The following is a 23,154-nucleotide window of genomic DNA, read 5'->3' as shown; positions in this document are numbered from 1 at the left end:
CAGCCCACGGGGTTTGTGCTCCTGGGCTGAGATTTGGCTCATTTGTCCTTGGTGCCCAGCTGGAGCAGGAATTGTTTTGTCTCCCTGCTCTGTGCACAGAGCTCACCATCCCCTGATGGGAACCCAGACCCACAGAGTAAAGCAGCACAGAGTGTGAAACATAGAACAGCAAAAACCTGAGGCATCATTTCCTCCCTGTAGAATCTCAACAAGGCCTTGTTGGGTCTCTATTCTAAAAATTTACTAACAATAGGTATTTAATAACAGATAAGTCTCTAACAATAACAAACAGCTCTCAATATAAATGTATAATAATAAACATCTAACAACAGATAAATATCTAATAGTAAATAAACATCTAATGCTGGAGAAATATCTAATAACAGTAAATATCAAACAGTAAATGTCTGACACCCCCTCAGTGGGAATTAGAGCTGAGAATGCCTGGCTCTGAAGTCTGGGCTTACAGTATCTGCAGGGACCCCTGTGGCAGGGAGGAATGATGAGGAGGACTCCATCTTATCAGAAGGCTAATTAATTACTTTATTAGACTACATTAGTCTGTCCTTTATTACACTGTATTACATTACATCTAAACTGAATCTGCGAAGCACTCAACTGCACACACTGCACTGAGTGTCCCTGACTGTCACTGGCAGTCCCAACACACACACACACACCTGGCCCTGACAGGCCAAGGAAACAAACCACCATCACTGGGTAAACAATCTCCAGATTGCATTCTACTTTGGCACCAACACAGGCACAGCAAATGATAAGAATTGTTTTCCCTTTCTCTGAGGTTCAGAGAATGTCAAACCCAGAAATATTCTTGGGAAGATTGTGCCTTGCTTTTTCTGTGAGGAGAAATGTGGTGACATGGGCTGAATTGTGTTTGGTAAAACCCTGGAGAGGGAAGCAGAGGGGCTTTGAGCTGCTGGTTTGGGCCAGCTTTGCTCCCTGCCTGCCTGGGAAGTTTCCTGATGTGGGACAGGCTGGATGGAGCTGCAGGGACACCAGGATGGCTGTCTGGGAGAGGGGGATCAGCCCTGCAGCTCTCCTGGCTGGTCTGGCTGTCCAGACACCCCCCTGAGGGATGGGGAGCCTCGGGAAGGGCTCTGAGGCCATGGGCTCCCCAAACCCCCCTGCAGGCTGGCAGCACCCTTGGGGTTCATCCCTCTCTTGTCCTGCCCTCCCAGGAGGGGTTTCTGCCTTCCCGCCCTACCAGCCTCACCCCAGCCTGCCCTTGCCCTTCCACCCCACAGCTCAAGGCAGGGAACATGGACCTGACAGCAAATCCCAGGATGGTTTGGATTGGAGGGGACCTCAAAGATCAGCCCTGCCATGGCAGGGACACCTCCCACTGTCCCAGGCTGCTCCCAGCCCTGTCCAGCCTGGCCTTGGGCACCCTGTGCCAGGACCTGTCCATCCTGCCAGGGAACAATTCCTAATTCCCAATATCCCATAAAACTTTACCCCCTGGCAGTGGGAACCATTCCCTGTGTCCTGTCCCTCCATCCCTGTCCTTTTCCAGCTCTCCTGGAGCCTCCTGCAAATATCTGAATTAAGTTTCCTAAAGCTCCTGCAGTCCTTTCAGTGGGTTTAGGAACCATTCCCCTGCACTTTCCTGCCTGGAGGAGCCCACAGAGCTCTGCAGTGAGTGACTCTCCTGTCCCCAGGTGATGTGCAAGAGCCAAACACGTTTTCTCCGTGGCAGAGGGGTTTTGCTGTGTTTTGCTCTGCTTGCCCTCCTTCCCTGTGCAAAGGCAGCTGATTTATGGCTGCTCTGGGGCTGTTTTGCAGCCCCAAGGCTGGAATAAGAACAATAAACTCAGCAAAAGCTGAAATCATTAGGTGGAAAAATGAAAGTAAAAGAGGAATAAATAATTCCAGGCCAGTGTTCTGTCTCAGGGATGGGATGCAGAGCTCTGCACAGAGGCCTGGGCTGGTGTGGGCACTGGCCAGGCTTAGCTGGGCTCTGGGCTGGGCTTAGGGGCTGTTTTATCAGCAGAGCTCATGAACGGGCTCATGTGCTGCTCTGGGGCAGCTGAGCTCTGTGTGGGGCTCAGCATGTCTGGGGTTGCCCCACTGCCACCCTGACTCCCGTGAGGCCAGCCAGCAAGGTTTCCTCCCAGCAGCAATGACCTGAGATTCATTTTAACATGCTCTCCACAACTTTATACAGCTCTGTGTGTATAAAAATGTAAATGTTGGATTAAAATGACCCATTTCCTGCAGCTCCACTGGTTGTGCTTTTCAACAAGAGGGGGAAATGAGGCTGGAACCTGCATGAGGGGAAAATGAGGCTGGAATCTGCATTTCTGGGCTGGAGGGGTGGAACACCAGGGGCTGTGGTGCCTCTGGGGGCAGCAGGAGGTCCCACCCTGCCCCTCTGATGGGGTGACACCCTTCAGGTCCTGTCCCCTCTCCAGACAGGTGCTGGGGACACCAATGTGTGTGCAGAGCCAGCTCTGGGCAGGGTGGGTGAGCTGGGAATGGTGGCAGAGCTTCCAGAGATGAATCCATGAGACCCTGAGGGTGGAAAGAGGGGCAGCAGGAAGGGAAGGATTGCTCCTGTGCTGTGTGAAGAGCTTTTCCTTAGCTGCTCCCACAGATACCCTCCTGAACGTCTTCTTGGCCATCGCTGTGGACAACCTGGCCAATGCCCAGGAGCTGACCAAGGTAGGTGGGACATTGCTGGGCCCTCCAGAGCAAGGGGGACACCTGAGCTGTCCCCTGGAGCCCTGGGGTGTGATGGTGCTCGCAGGGGTCTCAGGGAGGGACGAGAAAGTTTACTCCATGTTCAGAAGGCTTGGTTTATTATTTTATGATATATATTATGTTAAAACTATACTAAAAGAATAGAAGAAAGGATTTCATCAGAAGGCTGGCTAAGAATAGAAAAGGAATGAATAACAAAGGTTTGTCTCTGACAGAGACAGTCTGGACAGCTGGGCTGGGATTGGCCATTAATTAGAAACAACCACAGAGACCAATCCCAGATCCCCCTGCTGCATTCCACAGCAGCAGAGAATCATTGTTTGCATTTTGTTCCTGAGACCTCTCAGCTCCTCAGGAGGGAAAATCCCAAGGAAAGGATTTTCCATAGAACATGTGGGTGACACTGGGGTGCCTGAAGGAGCTGGGTCAGAGGATAGATGGAGTTAAGGGGAATAAAGTGGAGATTTATTGAAGGGCCTTCAAAGGCCACACCCAGCAGTACCTGAGCCACAGGCTCTGCCCAGATGGCTCCAAGGTGGGAGCAAAAGAGAGCTTGGTCATGAGATCTCACATTGTGATCAGCTCTGCTCCATTCCCACCTTGCAGTTCATTGTCCCAGCCCAGCTTTAGCCCAGGCACTCCCACCCTGCTTGTTTTTCTCTCTCCAGCCCACGGGGTTTGTGCTCCTGGGCTGGGATTTGGCTCATTTGTCCTTGGTGCCCAGCTGGAGCAGGAATTGTTTTGTCTCCCTGCTCTGTGCACAGAGCTCACCATCCCCTGATGGGAACCCAGACCCACCCACCAAAGCAGCACAGAATGTGAAACATAGCTGAGGCCTCACCTGCTGCATCTCTGGTGACCACTGTGCTCTGCAGAGAGGTTCATTCCCCTGCAGGTTTTTTATTTCAGGTTGCAGTGAATATTTTGTATTTGCTTTACCCCAGAGTGGGCATTGCTCATCTCACATTTTCTGTTTCCATGAGCAGAGGAGAAGCAATTAACAGGTTTTTGACTGATTGGAAACTCAGACAGGAGCACATTCAGGGATTGTGGGGCTGCTTTTGCCCCTCTGGTGAGCAGCTTGCACTGCAGAGATGTTTATTCCCCTGCAGGTTTCTTTATTTCAGGTTGCAGGGAATATTTTGTGTTTGGTCTCACACTTTGTGCCCCTTCCCTCACCCAGGTTGGTGATGGATTAAAGAATTAAAATTTTCTAATCAGCTCCAGGCAAAACAATTTGCAGAGGCTGTTGTGAGCACTCAGGGGAGATGTTGGGATATTCCTGCCTCTCCCCAGGTGTTTGAGAAATCAGAGGCACAAAGCCAGGTCCTGGCAGGGGTGGCAGTGACACTGGTGTGACTTTTCTGGGTGTGGACAGAGATTTCTTAGGAGAATGTTTACACTGAGAGCAGCTCAGCCCGGGGTTGTGCAGGCGGACTGTGACTGTTGCCCTTGGTTATTGCACAGTTCTGATTTCTTGGTGCACTCTGGTGGATTTATGAGGAGAATTGAAGGGATTTTTGCACGTTTTTAGCTTTCCTTACCCATTCCTGTGCTGCTGCCATCAGCAGCAGTCACAGTGACCTGCTGGGGCACAGGCAGCATCGTCCCCATTGGGGTGGATGTGCTTTAGAACTTTAATTTCCTTCCTCCTGCCAGTGGCAGAGCTCTCTGCCCATGAGCTGAGGCAGCAGCAGGCCCAGGTGGTTTTTACTTTTAGGGAAAGGTGCAGCTGTTCCTGCCCCTGGATCCCAAGGCCAGGCAGGATAGGGCTGGAGCAGCCTGGGCTGGTGGGAGGTGTCCTGGGTGGGCTTTGAGGTGCTTCCACCCCAAACCATCCCCTGGCATTGCTCAGGAGCCACGGAGCTGTGGTGCTCAGGGTCAGTGCTGAGCTCTGGCCATGGATCTGGCACTGCTGCACTCAAATCCTTCCCAGCATTTTTGGCTCTTTGGGTCCCCACTGCAGCTCCAGCCTTGAGGGACAGAGATTCCCCCCCATGCCCACCCTCCTCAGCTGCTGCAGAGCAAACCAGCCTAAGGTTCCCATCAAAAACCACATCCCTGCTGGGGCTGAGCTGCTCTCTCATCTCCCCTTTTCCTGCAGGACTGGCTCCAGCTTTTCTGGAGGTTTCTCCCAACAAACCCTCCAAACAGCCTGGTGGCTTCTGGGTGGAAAATATTTTTTATTAATATAAATATTCTTATTAAAAATATTTTATTCTAAAGAATTTTTAGAAATATTATTATTAGAAATAATTTTATTAGAAAGATTTCCACTATTTAAAAATTATTATAAGTGATTTTTATAAAATATTCTTATTAATAGTAAATTTATTATAAATATTTTGTTACTATAAATAATTTATTATAAGAAATTTTATTATATAAATAATTTTTATAACTTTTATAGATAAAAAATTTATAAGTATTTTTATTATTATAAGTCAGTTTTTATAGTTTTATTATTTTATTATTTTTTATTATTTTTATTATTTTTTATTATTTTATTTTTGTTGCAGTTCTGTGTTCTGCATCCCCCCTCCCTTATAATGCTGCTCATGGCTGTCTTTAATGGCTCTCTGGTTTTTGAGAGTTTTCTTCTTTTTTTTTTTTCTAATTTTTTTTTTTTAATGGGAATTTTTCCCCTTTCAGCAGCTCAGCTGTTTCTGTGCTCACAGAAATCTCCAGCCTGGAGGCAGAGATCCTGCCAGATTTATGGGCATCCCTCGCACGTGCTGAGAGGGGAGCTGAGGCCCAGCACAATTCTTGGATAATGAAGCTCATCCTCCTTCTTTTTAATCCTTTAAGTGCTTTCTTGTGAATATTTCAGCAGCTGACAGGGAGGGTTGGAAACCTGACTTTGGGGATGTTTATAAAGTCTAATTAAATATTGATGGATTCCACAGCATTGCCAAATCATAAAGCTTCACCAAAAAGTCTCCTGGGGATTTTTTTTAGTTTAATTTTATTTATGATTCCCCCCCTTCCCCCAAAAAAATCACTGGAGCTTTCAAAAGAAGAGGAAAAAGCTAAAATTCAATTAGACACGTACCTGGAGAATGAGGGATTTCCTGCTGAGTAAATATGATCATGCAAGCCCCAAAAATGGCCCAGAGATCCAAGGAAGTTACTCAGGAGTCAGTTGGTCCCACGAGATTCTCCTGACATTTATTCTGTGAAATTAATTGAGACCAGTGCTGAATTTAATGTGGGAGCAATTGAAATTGCCTCTGCTTAGGGAAGGCAAAAAACTTTCCTGCCTCAGGACTGGAACATCTCAACCTTCCCCACTGCTGGGTGCTAATTTGGATTCTTGATGTGGCATTTGGGCCCTTTCTGGGCTCTGTGACCTGTAAGAGGAGCTCTCAGAGCTGGGACTATATTTAACTGCAGCTTGATCACCCCGTGGCTGGTACAGAACTCACCAGCTTAGGCATGACTCATTTTTGGGGGAAAAAAATCAAGAATCACCACCTTTGCTTTCAGTCTTTAAAAATCCTGCTCCCAGCTCCCTCTCCTGCTCTTCCTGTTGTGGCCTGACTCAAACTCTCCACCCGATTTTGAGTGATTCCTGAGAACTCTCCTCAATCCCTTTGGGTTCCCTCACCTTTAGGGTTTTCTGATAGATTGACAGGTTTCTCTTCCTGCTCAGAGCAGAATTTACAATTGCCCCCAACATTATTTTTGCTGGTCATGCAGAATGTCTCTGGTGACATCAAGCAGCTCCTGCTTCATCCTCACTAAACTGGACTGTAAACCCACCAAAACTGAGGCTTTGTTTTCCTAAATATCCAAGCAGGAAGTGTTTTCTTGTCTCTGTGCACTGCCAGTGATCCCTGAAAAAGCAGGATAAAAACCTGTATGGGGGATGTGGGAATTGGATGTAAATTTGTATAAAGTTCTTGAGGAATGCCCAGAAATTCTGGACTGAAGGGAGTGGCCAAACCCAGAGCTGAGCATCCATAAATCCCCCTCCTTCCTTTGGAAAAGGCTTGAACTGACTGAATGTGTTCAAGAAAATTCAGTGTGAATGATGCACATCGTGATGGGTAGCACCAAAAATGGGTTTTACCCCGTGAGAAATTGATTTAAATGAAGATTTAGAGCTCTAGAAAACAGAGAGGGACATGAACCAGGGATGTCCTTGTGGGCAAGAGCTTTATCTCTGAAATGGGGGTGACAGTTTGAGCTGGAATTTTAAATAACAGGTAAATATTAAGGAATTTTTGGAGTCATCTGCAATATCTGCATGGAAGGAGCTACAGAGATGTTTCAAAGCAAACATCTGCTGAGGGCTGAGCTCGTTGTGAGGGAGGAGCAGCTGTGTTTGCTGCTCCTTCAGGATGGAAATCCAGCAGAATTACAGAGGGAGAATGGAGCAGAAGGCACACATCTAAAAGAGGTTTGAAAACCTGCACCTGGTGCTTTAGGGGCAGAGAAAGAAAAATCAGCAGCCTTTGGTTTTGGTTTGCAGGCTGCTGGAGATCCCTCAAAAGAAGAAATAATTTGAATTTACCTGGAGGATGAAAGGAAAAGCTGAAAGATTTTTTTATTGGGGTGTTATTCCTTTAACACTCGTGTCCTGAGGAGGACATTTGGGATGGGCACAGTTAATATTTGTCACAGGAGCTGCTGTGGGATTTGTGTGGGAAAGGGAATTTGTGTTGGAACCACTCTGGGATGTTTTGTTCTTGCTGAGCAGCGACCCCACAGAGTCCAGGGGGGAAACTGGGGGGCACAGGGACCTGGGGACACACAGCTGGGACAGCTGAGCCCAGGGACATTCCAGACATGGTGACAACATCTGTCTGTCCCAGTCCTGCTCCATGGAGGAAGCTCTGCTGCCCTGGGAATGGCAAAACCCGGGGTGGGAAATGTGGAATTCATTCCTTTCTCTTTTTCTTCCCCAAATACACTGAATTTATCCCACTCCCTGGGTGCTTGGCTGTTTCCCACCCCAGCAGGGTGAAAGGACAGGTACCTGAGGCTGAGCTGGGGGCCAGGATTAAACCAAACACCCTTGGTTTGCAACCAAAGCTCCCAAAGCTTTGATAAATTGGAGTTTGGCATAAAATAAAAATAAAATACTGGAAATTATGGAAAAAAATCCATAAAATACTGGAATTTGACAGCTGAGAAATACTGACTTTGTATAATTGCTCAGCAGGTCTTTTATTCAGGCCTGGCTATAGACTTGCAAATATTTGCAGAGGAAAAAAAAAGAAGAAGAAAAATAAAAAAGAATAAATTTATATGGTAACGATTTTTTAAATCAATTTTCCGTAATTTTTTTTTCCTTCTGAAGGAGAAAAAGAAAACAGTTTCCAAATGAGTTCAGTGGCAGCAAACAGCACCAAAGGCAGAGCAAGGAGCTGTTTATGCAGATGGGATTCAGGGTGGATAAATCTCTATAATTTCCTATTCCAAAGCTGGAGATCTGCCTGCTCTCATTATTTTAACCCTGACTCCTTCCAGCAGCCTGGGAGAGCAGAGGCAGACTGTGCATGCCATGGGGTTTGACAGAAGAGCCTGGGACTCCCTCAGTGTGCTTTTCCCTGGAGCTGTGAGATGCTGGTGTTGCTACCAGAGCTCTGTGCTGATCCTTCCATGGTTGGACTTTATTTTGGTTAGAAAATTCCAGCAAAGTTGCCCTTGGTGACCACTGAAGGGGAACCAGGCTGTTTCTTTGGGTTTTGCTCTCACCTCAATATTTAAGATCCTTAAATTTTGAATTTTTGAAATTAATTGTCATAATTAATTAATTTTTTTTTGAAAGTAAGATCCTTAAGTTTGAGTTTTAGTGGTGCTTTTCATGTTGGGTAGGAAGAGAGAAATCCCAGGTACAATCTTAAAAATTGGTTAAAAATCCTCCTGATCCAGGGATATGCAGGAAGCTAGAGCAGAACCCTGCTTTGCTCCACAAACTACATTTAATATGGTTCTTTTTTTGTTCTCTGAGTCCTCAGGGATCTGAGGTGGGTGTGAACAACTGATGGGAGCAGGACCATCCCAAATCCATCATTTTTTGTTATTGTTTCAGAAAAGTCCCCTTGGCAGGAGGTCAGGGAGGATTTAGGAGCCTGTGCAGGTGTTCCAGAGGGTTGTTCCACACAAAGCTCTGGGATAAATGGGGAATTCCACCTGGAATTGTCCCATCCCTGCTCCCTCAGAGTCTCCTTCCCCAGTGCTGTGTGCTGGGAGGAGACCCAGCAGAGTCAAATTTGTGAGGGTAAAAAACCCTCTTGACCAAACCTTGCCATTCTCACCTCAACCTGCACCAAACCTGGGGCTGCTTGCAAGAATATCTGCCCTAAATTGAAATTCCCGTGTCCTTGCAGCCCTAAACCAAAATCCCTGTGTCCTTGCAGCCCTCAATTGAAATTCCTGTGACCTTGCAGCCCTCAATTGAAATTCCTGTGACCTTGCAGCCCACCACAGCAGCACCACACCCCAGGCCCAGGGGAGCTCTGCTTGTTGTTATTCCACGATTTATTCCCTGATTTCTCTTGGGTTTTTTGTGCCCCAGGACGAGGAGGAGATGGAGGAAGCCACCAACCAGAAGCTGGCCCTGCAGAAGGCCAAGGAGGTGGCTGAAGTGAGCCCCATGTCAGCAGCCAACATCTCCATAGCTGCGTAAGCACCTTTGATTCCTTGGGAGAGCATTTCCCTTTTGCAGTGTCTCTGTCTGTCTGTCTGTCTGTCTGTCCAGCTGGAGCATCCCGTGGTCTGGGAGCCCTCCTGCACCACCTCTGGCCAAATACTTCTGTGCTGAGCACTTAATTAGGAGTTTAATGAAGGATTTCTTTCAGTTTGGTGTCCTTTGTAAGGCCTCAGCTTTGAATAATTGTGTTTTAGGAGGATTTTTTTATTTTAAGCTGGCCCAGGGTAGATTTCACCAGGTGAAGTGTTAACATCCCTCTTTGGATTTTTAACGAGGAGATGAGTTTAATGATGTTTAATGAGTTATTTCTGTGTGTGTACAGAAATCAATATTTTTTAATAATCTTGAGAATTCAAGTGCAAAGTCATCCTCTTAAATAGCTGAAAAATGTGCTTGAATTCCCTTTCCTTGCTGTGTGAAAGAGCTGGGTGGAATGAAATGCTCTGGTTTGGAGGCAGGAACATCCTTTTGGGATTCCCAGGTGCCTGGATGAGGACCAGCACAGGCTCTGTGATACCAAAACCCTTGGACAGCTTTGCCTTGGGCCCAACTTGTCCTGGATCCTAGAGGTGCAGAAATGAGGTGTAGGTGGAAATATCTGAGGTCCAGGTTCCTGTGTTTGAGACTTCCCTGGAAATACCCGAGTGTTGGATGGACTTGGAGCAGCCTGGGATGGTGGAGGGTGTCCCTGCCAGTTTGGGATGGGATTGAAGGTCCTTCCAACCCAAACCATTCCATGACTGTTCTGGGACTCCTCACAAGGATTTGCTGAAAAGGTTCCTTGAACTCTTCTGGAATTTCAGCATCAACACCAAAAAGTTTGGTCCTGCATTTTACTGGGAGCTGCTGATGTTTTCCAGACCCCTTTTACAAGAGAGACCTCCAAGGGCTGGAGAAGCTCAAGCATAAAAAAAAAAAAAAAAAAAAGAAATTTCCTGCTCAATTTACTGGAAAAAAACCTGAACTGCAGCCGGATTCCTTCGGTGGAAATCTCTTTTTACTGGGACTTTAATCCACTTTAGCAAAGACAAAAGGCCAAGTGGAGCCAGTTTATTACATGTGAAGGAAAAGAATATTATTAATTTGCCTATTTTATTCTTCTTACCATTTTATTTTGTCATTACTGCTGTAATCAGTTCCTATTTATGCTCTGGCTCTTTGATAGTTTTAAATACCATTTTTTCCTTACAATTATTTTCTGGCCAGCCTTGAAAAGAAGTCAAATGAGGATAATTGCTTCTGCTCTTTGATGAATTTCTTGGTTCTGGTATTTGAAAATGCAAGATGATGATGGTGCTTATTTGCTCCTGTTTTAATAAAAGCATTTTGCCTGGGAAGATTTCTTAGAAACCAGCAGAGAAAAAACCAACTCACTTCCATGGACCTAAGGTTGAAATTGCTTAAAATCACCTTTTCCCATCATTTTTCACCAGGTTTTCAAAAGCACGAGGAGATTTTTTGTGACAACAATTCAAAGTGAGGACGAAATTGTGGATTTTTGCTTATTTTACCTCAAATTGAGTCTGCCCTGCCCCAGCTGTGTGAAAATTCACACGAGCACCGGGGCAAGGGTGGTTTGCACATCTCCTGACCCTGTGACACCCTGTGACATCTCCTGGCCCTGCTCCATGGCCACTCACAGAGCTTTGCTTTGGGGACAAAAAGCAGCATTTGGGTCAAGGGGTTGATGCCCAAAGGGATGAGGCCCTGGAGGAGCAGGCAAGGGAGGAGTCAGATTTTGGGAGATGGGAAGAGGGGCTGGATAGATTGGTGGCTCGTGACCTGTGAGATTCAATGAATCTCCAATCTCCAAGCAATTTTATCCAGAAATCCCAGAATATTCTCACCTGGGAGAGACCCACAAGGATCAAATCCAGCTCTCAAGTGAAGAACCCATACAGGGGTGGGATGTCCATCCTCAGGGAGCTCCAGAGGGGCTGGGCAGCCCCTAAATCTTGGACAGGGATGGTCTGCAGCCCCTGAATCTTGGACAGGGATGGTCTGCAGCCCCTGAATCTTGGACAGGGATGGTTTGCAGCCTCTAAATCTTGTATAGGAGGTGGTTTGCAGCCCCTGAATCTTGCAGGGGGTGGTCTGCAGCCCCTAAATCTTGGACAAGGGATGGTTTGCAGCCCCTAAATATTGTATAGGGAGGTGCTTTTCAGCCCCTAGATCTTGGACAAGGGATGCTTTGCAGCCCCTAAATCTTGGACATGGAGGTGGTTTGCAGCCACCATCCTTTGGATGCTCCTCTCCAGCACAGTAGGGCTGATTTAGGGACCTTCTGGCACCCAAATCCACCCCAACACTTCATTTCTCCTGCTCTCATTCCCCACGGTGCTCTGAGGGTGGAACAGATGTCGTGACCATGGCAAGTCCTGGCAGATCAGATCCAGAGCTGGACGTGCCAAAAGTACTGGGTGTCCTTAAAAATTGGATTTTTGGTGAATGGAAATATCTCCAGAACCCAGAACTCGGGTACAAAGAACTGAGAATCCAATCCCTGTGAGATTCAGTGAGCAAGGCCTGGGAAAACTGGGATTTATCTCCTGCAAAGGTGGCTCTACTCTCTCAATTTCTGTTTGTACTTTCCCCTAAGGAATTTTTTTTAAATTTAATACTATTTTCCCAACATGTGAAAATGGATTTCTATAACAGCAGGCATCGATGGCATGGATGGATGTTCTGCAAACATTGATATTTTCCCTGCCTGCATCAGTCCACACAGGTGGTGGTAGAGAATACCATGACTTGGATTTTCTTGATCACGATGTTCACGTTCCCAGTGTCCCCACAGAGGTGACAAAGCTGTCCCTGGGCTGAGCTGGCTCAGGAGTCACAGTGGCTGTGCTGTCTCAGGTGCTCTTTGCTCCCTGCCCTTGCCAGTCCTGCTCCCAGCACTGACTGTGGCTCCCCTACAGCTCCTTCCAGCCCTTCCCATGGTGTTGGATCCCCCACCTCTGGCATTTTTCCTGTGCCAATACAGGGTCAGCTGTGCCTGGAGAGGAATTTTTTGCACTCTGTGACTTACAGGGTTTGGGTTTTTTTAATTCCTTGAGGTAATGGATTACAGCTGCAGCCACATCCAAGGGAATAATTTAATCACCTGCCCCACCTCCCCTCCTAAGCAAGCTCCATCAAATTTGCACATCCAGTGCCTTGGAATTGTCCCCTTGTCCCCCCTCCTCCTCTCTGAGCTCCATTTATTGTGCTGGCTACTGAGCATCATTTCCTAAGCATCAGGAACTGGTTGTTATCCAGGGTTACCCAGGCTCTGAAGAGGCACCTTCACCTTCCCAGCTGGAGCTGGATGCTGTGGGGGCTGGGAATTGCTTTGTGATTGATGGACACCAGGGATCTCCTTTAATAACAGGCTGATCACTGCAGTGCTGGGGAGGAATCATTCATCATCTGCCTTACCATATCCTGCATGGCTTTGGAGCTCCAGAAATGTCCTCTCTTGTATTCAGGGCACCCTGACGAAGGTGAGGAATGATGAATCTGACTCCATGTTCTTAGAAGGCTAATTTATTATTTTATGATACTATATTATAGTAAAGAACACTATACTAAACCATACTAAAGAATAGAGAGAGGATCCAGACAGAAGGTTAAAAGATAATAATGAAAATTGTGATTCCTTCCATAGCCCTGACACAGCTGGACTGTGGTTGGCCATTGAGTCAAAACAATTCACATTAAACCAATGAAACAATGACCAGTTGGATAAACAATCTCCAAACACATTCCAAAGCAGCAAAACACAGGAGAAGCAAATCAGATAATTATTGTGTTCTTTTTTCTCTGAGGCTTCTCAGCTTCCCAGGAGCAAAATCCTGGGCAAAGGGATTTTTCCAGAAAATATGACTGTGACATTCCTGCTCCACCTGAGCAGATTTGTCTAGCCACAGTTGATTTTTCACCTGGTGAACTCTAGCCTGAAGGATTTATTTAGGATGAAAAGCAAGGATGGTGTGGAGCTGCTGCTTCATCCAGCCCCCAGCATTTCTCTGCTCCACCAAAGAAACCTGAGCAGATTTGTCTGACCACAGTTCCCTTTTCACCTGGTGAACTCAAGCCTGAAGGATTCATTTCGTGGTTTCTCTGGATGAAAAGCGAGGCTGGTGTGGAGCTTCTGCTTCATGCAGCCCCCAGCATTTCCATGCTCCACCAAAGGGATTTGCCTGAGCAGATTTGTCTGACCACAGTTGGTTTTTCACCTGGTGAGCTCTGTTCTGCAGGATTTATTTTGTGGTTTCTCTGGATGAAAAGCAAGGATGGTGTGGAGCTCCTGCTTCATCCAGCCCCCAGCATCTCTCTGCTCCACCAAAGGGACCTGAGCAGGTTTGTCTGACCACAGTTCCCTTTTCACCTGGTGAACTCAAGCCTGAAGGATTTATTTAGGATGAAAAATGAGGCTAGTGTGGAGCTGCTGCTTCATGCAGCCCCCAGCATTTCTCTGCTCCACCAAAGAAACCTGAGCAGATTTGTCTGACCACAGTTGATTTTTCACCTGGTGAACTCTAGCCTGAAGGATTTATTTAGGATGAAAAGTGAGGGTGGTGTGTTGGTTCTGTCCCTGTTTGCAATGTTTGGCTGAACACAGGAGATGTGTTTGATTCGAGCCCATTGTTTCACTCTTCTTTTTTTGTGATGTTTGTTTGTTTGTTTGTTTGTTTTCTGTTTAGCATTTTCCTTGCTTTGTTGTTTCTGGAGGTGAGTTCTGGGTTTGTTCAGCCCCTCTGTGTTGTTTGCCCTGCTCAGCCTCTGCACCTGAGGGACTTTACAGAGCCAGGGGTCCTGAGGGCAAACCATTGGTGCAGCTTCCTTGGCAGCCAGACCGGAGAATGGGGGACAAGGGGACAATTCCAAGGCCCTGGATGTCCAAAGCACTTTTTGGTGCCACTGCCAGTGGAAGGAAGAGCCCTTAGGCTCATCCTGTGGGTCACACAAAGACCCCAAACAAACTTGGGGTTTTTCCTGCTTTTGCCTGGCCTGATGCCTGAACTCCCCATGTCTGGGTTCCTCCTCTGCCTTCCCTGTCCCAGCCAGAGCTGCACCAATGGCCTGTACACAAGGAGCACTCCCTGCCCCAGGCAGGGCAAACCTGGGGCTCACCTGGTACCCACAGCATTCCCCAGTGCCCTTCCCTCACCTTTGCTTGGGGAAAGCCTTAAAATAGCAATTTTTCAGCACCTCTAAATTCATAGGAGCCTGCCAGGTAGTCAGCCACACTTGGAGGAACTTTTTGCACTCTGTGATTTATGAGGTTTGGGGTTTTATTAATTTCATGAGGTAATGGATTAGAATTGTAACCAGATCCAAGGGAATCATGTAATCACGGGTGTGAGGGGTGAGTTTTGGGTGAGGAGAAGCTGGGTGGTGGATGAAACGCTCTGGGCAGTGGCAGAGACAGCTCCTGGACGTGGGCACCAGACCTAAGCACAGTTTGTCACATTGCCCACTGCTGTTCCAGAGTTATCTGTGCTTCCCAGGACAACTCTCCAGCCTCCAAGGACCTCCTGCTGTCTCCAGGACTGGTTTCTGCTGATCCCACTGGGCTTGTTCACAGAACTGGTGCTGTAATTGCAGTCCCACAGGGGGACAGTGTCTGTCAGTGTGAGCCAGGCAGGAAAGCCACCAGAGGTGGCACATCAGCTACTTCACCCTGACCCCTCTGGCCCTTTTGTACAGGTCTGGGGATGCAGGGAGGGGGGAGCTGCTCTGTTTCTCCAGGTTTTCCATCACAGAGGTTCCATGTTTTCCTTCTGTCTCGGGAGCACCGAGGCTGATTTCCAGATCTCTGTTGGGCTGTGGGGACCCAACAGGACCCATCAAGAAGCTGCCTGACCACCCAGCCCATGCCCCGTGCTCTGCTGGGGGGTGTAGATTAGAAGAGGTGTTCTTTTCCTTTTGCTGGTTGTGATTTCTTCCCTCTGCTCCTGCCCTGGAGTGTGTCAGTGTGTGAGGTTCTGATTCCTCCCGTGGGTTTTCCTCTCTGTCCTCACCGTCTGTGTCACCCACAGCCGCTCTCTGGGCTCTGTCCCTCCTTCCTGGTAAGTAGCATCTGGTGAAAATCAACTCCTGCTGTCGTTTTGCCCTGGAAAAGGAGGCTGGGCTGGCTCTGTGGTTGACACATGGCAGTTCCAGGCAAATTTATGGTTAGAAAAAGGCAGATCCAGCCACGGGAGCAGAGCAGTGAGCCTGGAGCGCTGCAGGACTTGTGTCACATTCCCTGCACAGGTGACAAGGACAGAGCGTGGCCTTCATCCCTCCCAGCACCAAAGAGGCAGGGAGACACACAGAGGTTCATCCCACTGAGGGATGTTCATCTGCTTTCAACAATTTTCAACAATCAAACCCAAAATCTCCACACGTACTGACTCCCAGGTGAATCAGGGCATCATTCTCCTGCATCCCAAGTTTTCCCAAAGGAATTTCTTGGTTATGCCCTGCGCTCAGGGGCTTGTTCTCTGCAGGATTTTGTTGCCAAAGAGTAAAAAGGTCCCCAGCTTGACCAACCTGGAAATTATCATTTCCTTGGCCAGCATGCGGGACGTGCCACCCCCACTCTGCCTGTGCTCCTGTTTCATTTGGCCCCAGACAAATGCAGAAATCCTGGGGTTTAGGTAAAATACCTCACCTGGCTGCTCAGCAGATTATTTGCTTCTAGCAAAACTTTTATGATGCCTTCCATAATTTTTCTTATATTCACTCCAGGTTTCTGAACCTCTGGATTTTGTGTTATATGCAATATCTGAGCCAACATTTCTGTTTAGAACAATCCATTAATTTTAATTAATGTATATTTAAACCCCTATTTCTATGATACCCAAAGAACATTAGGTTTTAACTGGGCCTTCTGGTTGGCTGGAATTGATTGTTAACAGATTTAGACCCTTGTGAAAGCAGGAGGAAAAATGCTGCAACTGAAAAGGCAAATCAGGAGGTGAAGGGATTTTATTTTCAGTCTTGGGGAGGGTTTTTGGAACGCTGTAGATTGATAAAAATGATCATCAGAGCTTGGAAAAAATTAATGCCTCAAGCCAGGATCAATGAGGATATTTAGAATCCTAGTTTTCTGTGGATTCCCTGCCTTTTCTGTGTGATTCAGTGATTTCCATATTTAGAATTCCCCCCATAAATGGTGTGCCGGGGATGGAGGAGAATCTACAAAATTCCTTGAGCTGCAGGAAGCTCCTTTCACCCCTGGGCCCTGCCCCACTGAAGCTGCAGCAGAGCTGAGGTTTTTAGGCCCAGTGACCCAATTTTGGGCAGTCTGAGCCAGGCCCATCCAGTCCCTGTCCAAGGAGAGAGGTAAGTGCCTCCAAAGAGCCCATCTGAGGCAGGGACTGAGGGGAAGTTGTGTGGCACCAGCTGCTGGAGCTCAGGAGGATTCTGGAGCCTGAGGTCCTCCCTCTAGCCCTTGCTCCGTGCTAAAGCTTCCTCCTGGTGCCAGGAGCAGGAATTAGCATCCTGCTCCTCTTGGAAACGAGGATTTGCAGCCCAATCCCGCCGTGGCTGCAGCCAGGCCTCCCCGGGTGGCAGAGGTGGCTCCTGCAGGACTCTGGCTGCAGCCAGGCCTCCCGGGGTGGCAGAGGTGGCTCCTGCAGGACTCTGGCTGCAGCCAGGCCTCCCCGGGTGGCAGAGGTGGCTCCTGCAGGACCTTGGCTGCAGCCAGGCCTCCCGGGGTGGCAGAGGTGGCTCCTGCAGGACCTTGGCTGCAGCCTGGCCTCCCGGGGTGGCAGAGGTGGCTCCTGCAGGACTCTGGCTGCAGCCAGGCCTCCTGGGGTGGCAGAGGTGGCTCCTGCAGGACTCTGGCTGCAGCCAGGCCTCCCGGGGTGGCAGAGGTGGCTCCTGCAGGACCTTGGCTGCAGCCAGGCCTCCCGGGGTGGCAGAGGTGGCTCCTGCAGGACTCTGGCTGCAGCCAGGCCTCCCGGGGTGGCAGAGGTGGCTCCTGCAGGACTCTGGCTGCAGCCAGGCCTCCCGGGGTGGCAGAGGTGGCTCCTGCAGGACTTTGGCTGCAGCCTGGCCTCCCGGGGTGGCAGAGGTGGCTCCTGCAGGACCTTGGCTGTGTGAGTTCCAGGGAGCCACGGGGCCCCGCACTCACGGTGTGCCTCTTGGTCACCTCTTCCTTTTGGCTCCCTTTTGGACTCTTTGGTTGTGTCCCCATTCTCCAGAGGGTGGTGTGTCCGTGGCTTCCACAACCCTGGAGCTTGCCTGGACTCCTCCCCGTCTGCACCCGACAGGACGCGGCCTGTACGAGTCTCTCCCGATGTCTGTTATGGTTTCTCTGCCCATTTGGTTTGGTTTGGTTTTTTTTTTTTTTGGTTTGGTTTTTTCGGTTTTTTGGCTTTTTTCTTTTCTCACTTTTTGTTTTCTTTGTTTGTTTTGTTTTTTTGCATGTGCAGTTTTGTAAAGCAAACTCGAGGTACTGTATCTCGCAGCTCGTCAGTCTCCAGCGTAAATTCACCGTGAGTTGCTCTCTGTTACAATATTCACTACGTGGATTTCTCATTCAGAGCTCTGTCAACCTTCCCCTTCTCCTGGTGCCTTCACTCTCCCTGTGTTCTTTCTCCCCAAAAAATCATTCCCATCATTGTGGAAAGCCTCCAGACCAACATCCAGGGAAAGGACTGGAAGGTGTCATTGTCATTTGATGCTTGTGATTTGTGAGCAACTCTTGTGTTCCATACATTGACTGTGACTTTTCCCCCCCTTCCTTCCTCCATTTTTCTCCCTTAATTCCTTTCCATCATTTCTCCTGAACTATTCTCCTCTCTTCTCCTGTCTCCCCTCGTTTGATGGTTTGTCTTGTTCTCACTTGTATTTCTTTCTGTTCTCTGTGTTTATTCCGTGCTGGGCTGTTGGCTTTGATGTTCCACCAGTGTTTGCACTCTGGGTTCTGTGGGAGAACCAGGAGAGCTCTCTTGGAGGGAAAACTGGAGGAGGACTTCAAAAGAATTCTGGAAACAGGGTCCAAGTGAGACTAAATTGGAAAACTCTTGAAAAGCTGGTTATGTCTTTGCTCTCTGACCTTCTCTAGCTGGAGCTTAAAGCAACAGATTTTGTTCTAATGAGGCTCTTGGCAACTCCTTGGAGCTGGAGTTGAGCAAACACAGTGGAAAACTCTCTCTCACTCCATGTGCTTCCTCCCAATCCAATCCTGCTGGCTGTGCTGTGGGTCAGGGTGTGCTTTGACACCGACAGGTTGGTAAAAACATCATTACTGCTGCTGACTAACCCTAAAACTCCTCATCAGCTCCTGTCCCACCCCCACGAGTGTCCTTTGGGTTATCCTTTAACTGTGTCACCTTGTCTTTCTTCTTTAATGCTTTTGGAGACTCAAGTAAGTGCAATTCCAGCCTGGGGGTTTGTCCTGGCCCCACAGCAGGCACCAAGGTACTGTGAAGCCAAGGAGCTTTTCCAGCAGCTTTTCCTCCTTGATACTCCCCTGGGTGTTTTGGGGCTCCTTGTGCACTGGTGGATCTTGGACAAGTTAGGATTTAAAATATGTGGGTGCTTTAAGTGAGTTTAATTTCTGTGACCAAGACTGAGCTGTTGTGACTGCCCAGAGGATGTGTGACCTGTCTGTGCCCAGGTCTGATGGCTCATGGGGAAATTGGGGGAATAAATGAGATTTAGTCATCTTTTAGATCATTTCTTCCAATGTATTTCCTGGCTGCTGGGAGTTTTGACAGACAGAAAGGTGCAGAGAGAGCTCAGCTGCACTTTGGGTGCCTCCTACCCTGAGAGGGGGGCCAGGATGGAGAAAGGGAAGTGCTGGGAGCTGCCTTCAACCCAAAATTCCAATTTCCCCCAGCAGAAATTACCCCAAACTGCTCCCAGTCAATGTTTTCCCAACTAGCCTTTAAAAAAAAAACCAAACTATTTTGTCCCCTTTTCCAAATTTCCAGAGGCAGAGTTGCTTTTTGTAAAAGGATGAAATCAAAGTGCAGGTACCAAAATCCTTTTGAAAGGAGGATTTGGCCACATTTTGAGGCATTTTTCCTTGGGGTTTGTTGTTAACTCCCCACCAGAACAGAGACCCTGGAATTTAACTGCTGTGACCAAGGTTGAGCTGTTGTGACTGCCCAAAGGAGGTGTGACCTGTCTGTGCCCAGATCTGATGGCTCACAGGGTTGGGACAGTGAAAATTGGGGGAATAAATGAGATTTAGTCATCTTTTGGAGAATTTCTTCCAATGTATTTCCTGGCTGCTGGGAGTTTGGCCAGGCAGAAGGGTGCAGAGATGGATGAGCTGAATGTGCATTTTTTTTTCTCAGTGAGTATTAAGGAGTATTTCCCAAAAACCTTCAGAGAGATAAAACATTGGGCTTTGTGCACACCAACCCCAAAGTGAAATATCCCATCGTGTTTTCCAAGTGGAAAATGGAAATGTGGAGTTTATGAACCCTGAGGTCATGAGCAGAAAATAGCATTTGAGTGGAAAAGTTTTGTTGTATTTTAACAACAAATTCCCTTTTATCTGAAACACAGAATTTCACAGCCAGTGTGTAATGTGTGGTTATTTTTAACACTGAATTATTATCTTTCCATAGGCTGCTTTCATTCATTATTTACTGCAGTAAAATTTTAAGGATTTCATTGAAGTGCAGCAGTAATTTCAAAGGTTATGGGAACAAAATCTTGAATCATTAAGGAGCACCCTAAGATTAGAATATGACTAAAAATACACTTCTCTTCCTTGAACAAACCACACAGTGCTTGCAGGTTTTATTTATACCAATATTAGTCATTGATTCATTAATATGAATTTTATTTGATTCTCCAGGAATTGCAGGGTTTTCTTCCCAGCCACAGGCAGGAGTTGTTTGTTGGTGTCTTAACCCAAGGAAAACCAGTGGAGCTGGGACCAGCAGTGGTATCTACAACATTTCCAGCCTGGAGGGTCTGGGGGTGGAGCAGAGCCTTCAAAGAGTTCCAAATATTCCTGAAAATAGGGATGGGGCGTAAAGCAACGAATTACCAGCAGTGTTTGTAGGATGTTGGCCAGTCAGGAGTGATTTACAGGGCAATTTCCTTAATGGCTTCAGGAGCATTCCAGGCAGCCAGCAGTGAGCAGGGTTCAGATGAGCAGTTGGCTTTATGGTTTTTTGTGGAATTTTATGGGGTTTTGTGGATATTTTTGGTAAGTATTTGTTATCACAAATCCTCTTTCTGGTCATTTTAGGTGTGTCCTGCCCTGCTCATGCTGTAGCTGGGCTGTGCCTGCCCTGATTTGTGTAGAATTCACTGCCCCAAATGAGGGGGGAAGCAGAGGAATTTATTTTTGCCCGGTTGATGCTTTTCCATCTCCTCTGAACCCCTCCTGTTGCTGCATCTCCTCCCGGGCAGGCAGCTGGGCTGGAGCCCTGCTTTGCTTTAAGGGCTGCCATAAATCAGCTCCCAGGCTGTCCCCGTGCCCAGGGAGCACCAGGAGAGGAGGAGCTGCCACAAATCTCAAGCCCAGTGGCTGTGGGGACCCAGAGAGAACCAGGGCTGGATAAACCCAGCTGGACAAGCAGCTGCCACTTCCTGCTGCTGCTCTGGCTCTGCAATTCCCTGCGCTGTCCCCACGGGGCCAATGTGCTCAGGTGCTTTGTCCCTGTTCCCACAGCAGCCCCTGTGCCCTGGCTCTGACTCCTGCGTGCTGTGTTTGGGATGACAGGGTTTGGGATGCTCCTCACTGCTCTGGAGATCACAGAATCACAGAATAATGAGGTTGGCAGAGACTTCTAAGATCACTGAGTCCAACCTGTGCCCTACCAGCTCAACCAGATTATAGCACCAGGTACCATGTCCAGTCTGTTTTTAAACACATCCAGAGATGGTGATTCCACCACCTCCCTGGGAAGAGCATTCCTGTACTTTATTATCCTTTGGTGAAAAATTTCTTCCTAATATCCAACCTATCCCTTCCCTGACGTAGCCTGAGACTGTGTCCTCTGGTTCTGTCAGTGCTGCCCAGGGGAAGAGACCAACCCCACCTGTCTGCAGCCTCCCTTCAGGGAGCTGTAGAGAGCAATAAAGGCACCCTGAGCCTCCTCTTCTCCAGGTGGAATTGAGCTCACAGGCGCTGCGTTTTCCTGATTGTGTTTTTACCACACTTTGTAAATATCCCGATTTGCCTTTTTAAAAAATATTTTTGGAGTGTTTTCCTGGTGGGAAGAGGAATGGTTGTGCAGGCATTGCCTCTGCCTCTCCTGCTCTGGAGCTGTTGGTGCCCAGAGCCAGCAGGTGGCTTTGTGCTGGAGGTTTTGGCACTCGGCTCCGTGACTTGTGTCAGCGTTAAGGATGCAGTTCATTTCCAGGTGCTGGGAAATTCCAGCTTGGAATGTCAGTGCCTGATTTACCCAGGGATCTGAGCTGGGTTGATGTGTGCACTGCCTGGTTCCTTCAGGTTCTCCGGGGTGCAGTTCCCTGGCAGCACCTCTCCCTTAGCCCTGAGTGATGGGCAGTGGGAACAGCTCAGAGATCATTTAAAAGCTGATTTATGTCCTTGGTGGAACTGAAACACAAGTGCAAAACCCCTCCTGCAGTGGCACAGCTCATGTCAGAGCTGGGCTTAGGATCAGCCCTGAATCCCAACCTTCTTCCTCCCCACATCCAGCCGCATTGAGGGGATTTTCTTTCCTTCTTGGCTGGGGGCTTGGTCTGAAAAGAAAGGTGTCTGCTAAGGAAGGCAGGAGACTCTCTTGAAATGGAAAATGTAAACACCCTCCCTCTGAATTGTTATAATTTGGAAATTAAGGGGCTCTCAGGCAAATATATGGGAATATGAACCAGTTATTTCCTAGTTATTTACTAGGAAAACTAAAAATACAAATGCAATAGTTCAAATAAAGAAAACAACCCACTGCCAGAGTCAGAACAGGCTCTGCCCCCTGTGTGTCAGGGTGGTGGCACAGTCCCATCCCAGGGGGGCTCAGGGTGGTGGCACAGTCCCATCCCATGGGGGCTCAGGGTGGTGGCACAGTCCCATCCCAGGGGGGCTCAGGGTGGTGGCACAGTCCCATCCCAGGGGGGCTCAGGGTGGTGGCACAGTCCCATCCCAGGGGGGCTCAGGGTGGTGGCACAGTCCCATCCCAGGGGAGCTCAGCCCTCCTGCAGTGCCAGCTGTGGTTCTGCTGGAGCAGGGATCCTGCACAAGGGGGGAGTTTTCCTCTGCAGCTCCAGGGCTGCTGGAGATGGGCCTGCTCTCCCTCTGGGAATGCAGGGCAGCAGAAAGCTGCTCCTCTGGGAATGCAGGGGGCAAAGGCTGCTGGGCTGTTCCCAGGGCAGATTGGATCCAGGTAGGAATGCTTGGCTCCTCCCCTGGGCGGAGCATCTCCCCATGGGATGCTGGAATTTGATCAGCCCTGCAGGGACACTCCCTGGCCATTGACAGCAGAGATCTCCTGGAGGGAGGGTGGGTGTGGGAGAGATAAAGAAAACTGCCCATGAACAGCAGAGAACTGCCCCAGCTCTGACAGACAGGAATAGAATATCTATCCCCATGCACATCTTGCATTTCCAACAGCTGGGATCTGCTCAGCACAGGCAGTAGGCACAGCCTGTGTCCGTGGGAGCTGCCTGATGATTTTCTCACTGTTGTGCTTTGGGTGTCACTGCAGGGACACTGAGCCTTCATGTCCCAGCCCTGCTGGTTCCTGTCCCCAGGCAGTGGAGCACAGGATGGAGCAGGGGTTGCTTGTGCTCCTCCCTCTGTTCTTGGGTTTTAGATAAATAGAAGTTTCAGCACAAAGTTTCAGCTGGAAGTTTCAGTACAA

General features: G+C 48.4%; 1 protein-coding gene across 1 annotated transcript in view; it reads left to right on the top strand.

Annotated features, from left to right (window-relative positions):
• LOC103819171 (voltage-dependent N-type calcium channel subunit alpha-1B) overlaps positions 1-23,154 on the top strand; it is a 91,524-nt gene that overhangs the window by 38,357 nt on the left and 30,013 nt on the right. The window contains exons 9-11 of the mRNA XM_050981029.1: positions 2,615-2,682; positions 9,248-9,354; positions 17,794-17,856. Of these exons, the coding sequence (XP_050836986.1) occupies positions 2,615-2,682; positions 9,248-9,354; positions 17,794-17,856 (238 nt within the window). The remainder of the gene's footprint in view (positions 1-2,614; positions 2,683-9,247; positions 9,355-17,793; positions 17,857-23,154) is intronic.

The sequence above is a fragment of the Serinus canaria genome, chromosome 17, assembly GCF_022539315.1.
Source record: "Serinus canaria isolate serCan28SL12 chromosome 17, serCan2020, whole genome shotgun sequence".
NCBI classification, from domain to species: domain Eukaryota; kingdom Metazoa; phylum Chordata; class Aves; order Passeriformes; family Fringillidae; genus Serinus; species Serinus canaria.
The sequence above is the reverse complement of the archived record's forward strand: the minus strand, read 5'-3'. Positions and strand labels throughout refer to the sequence as shown.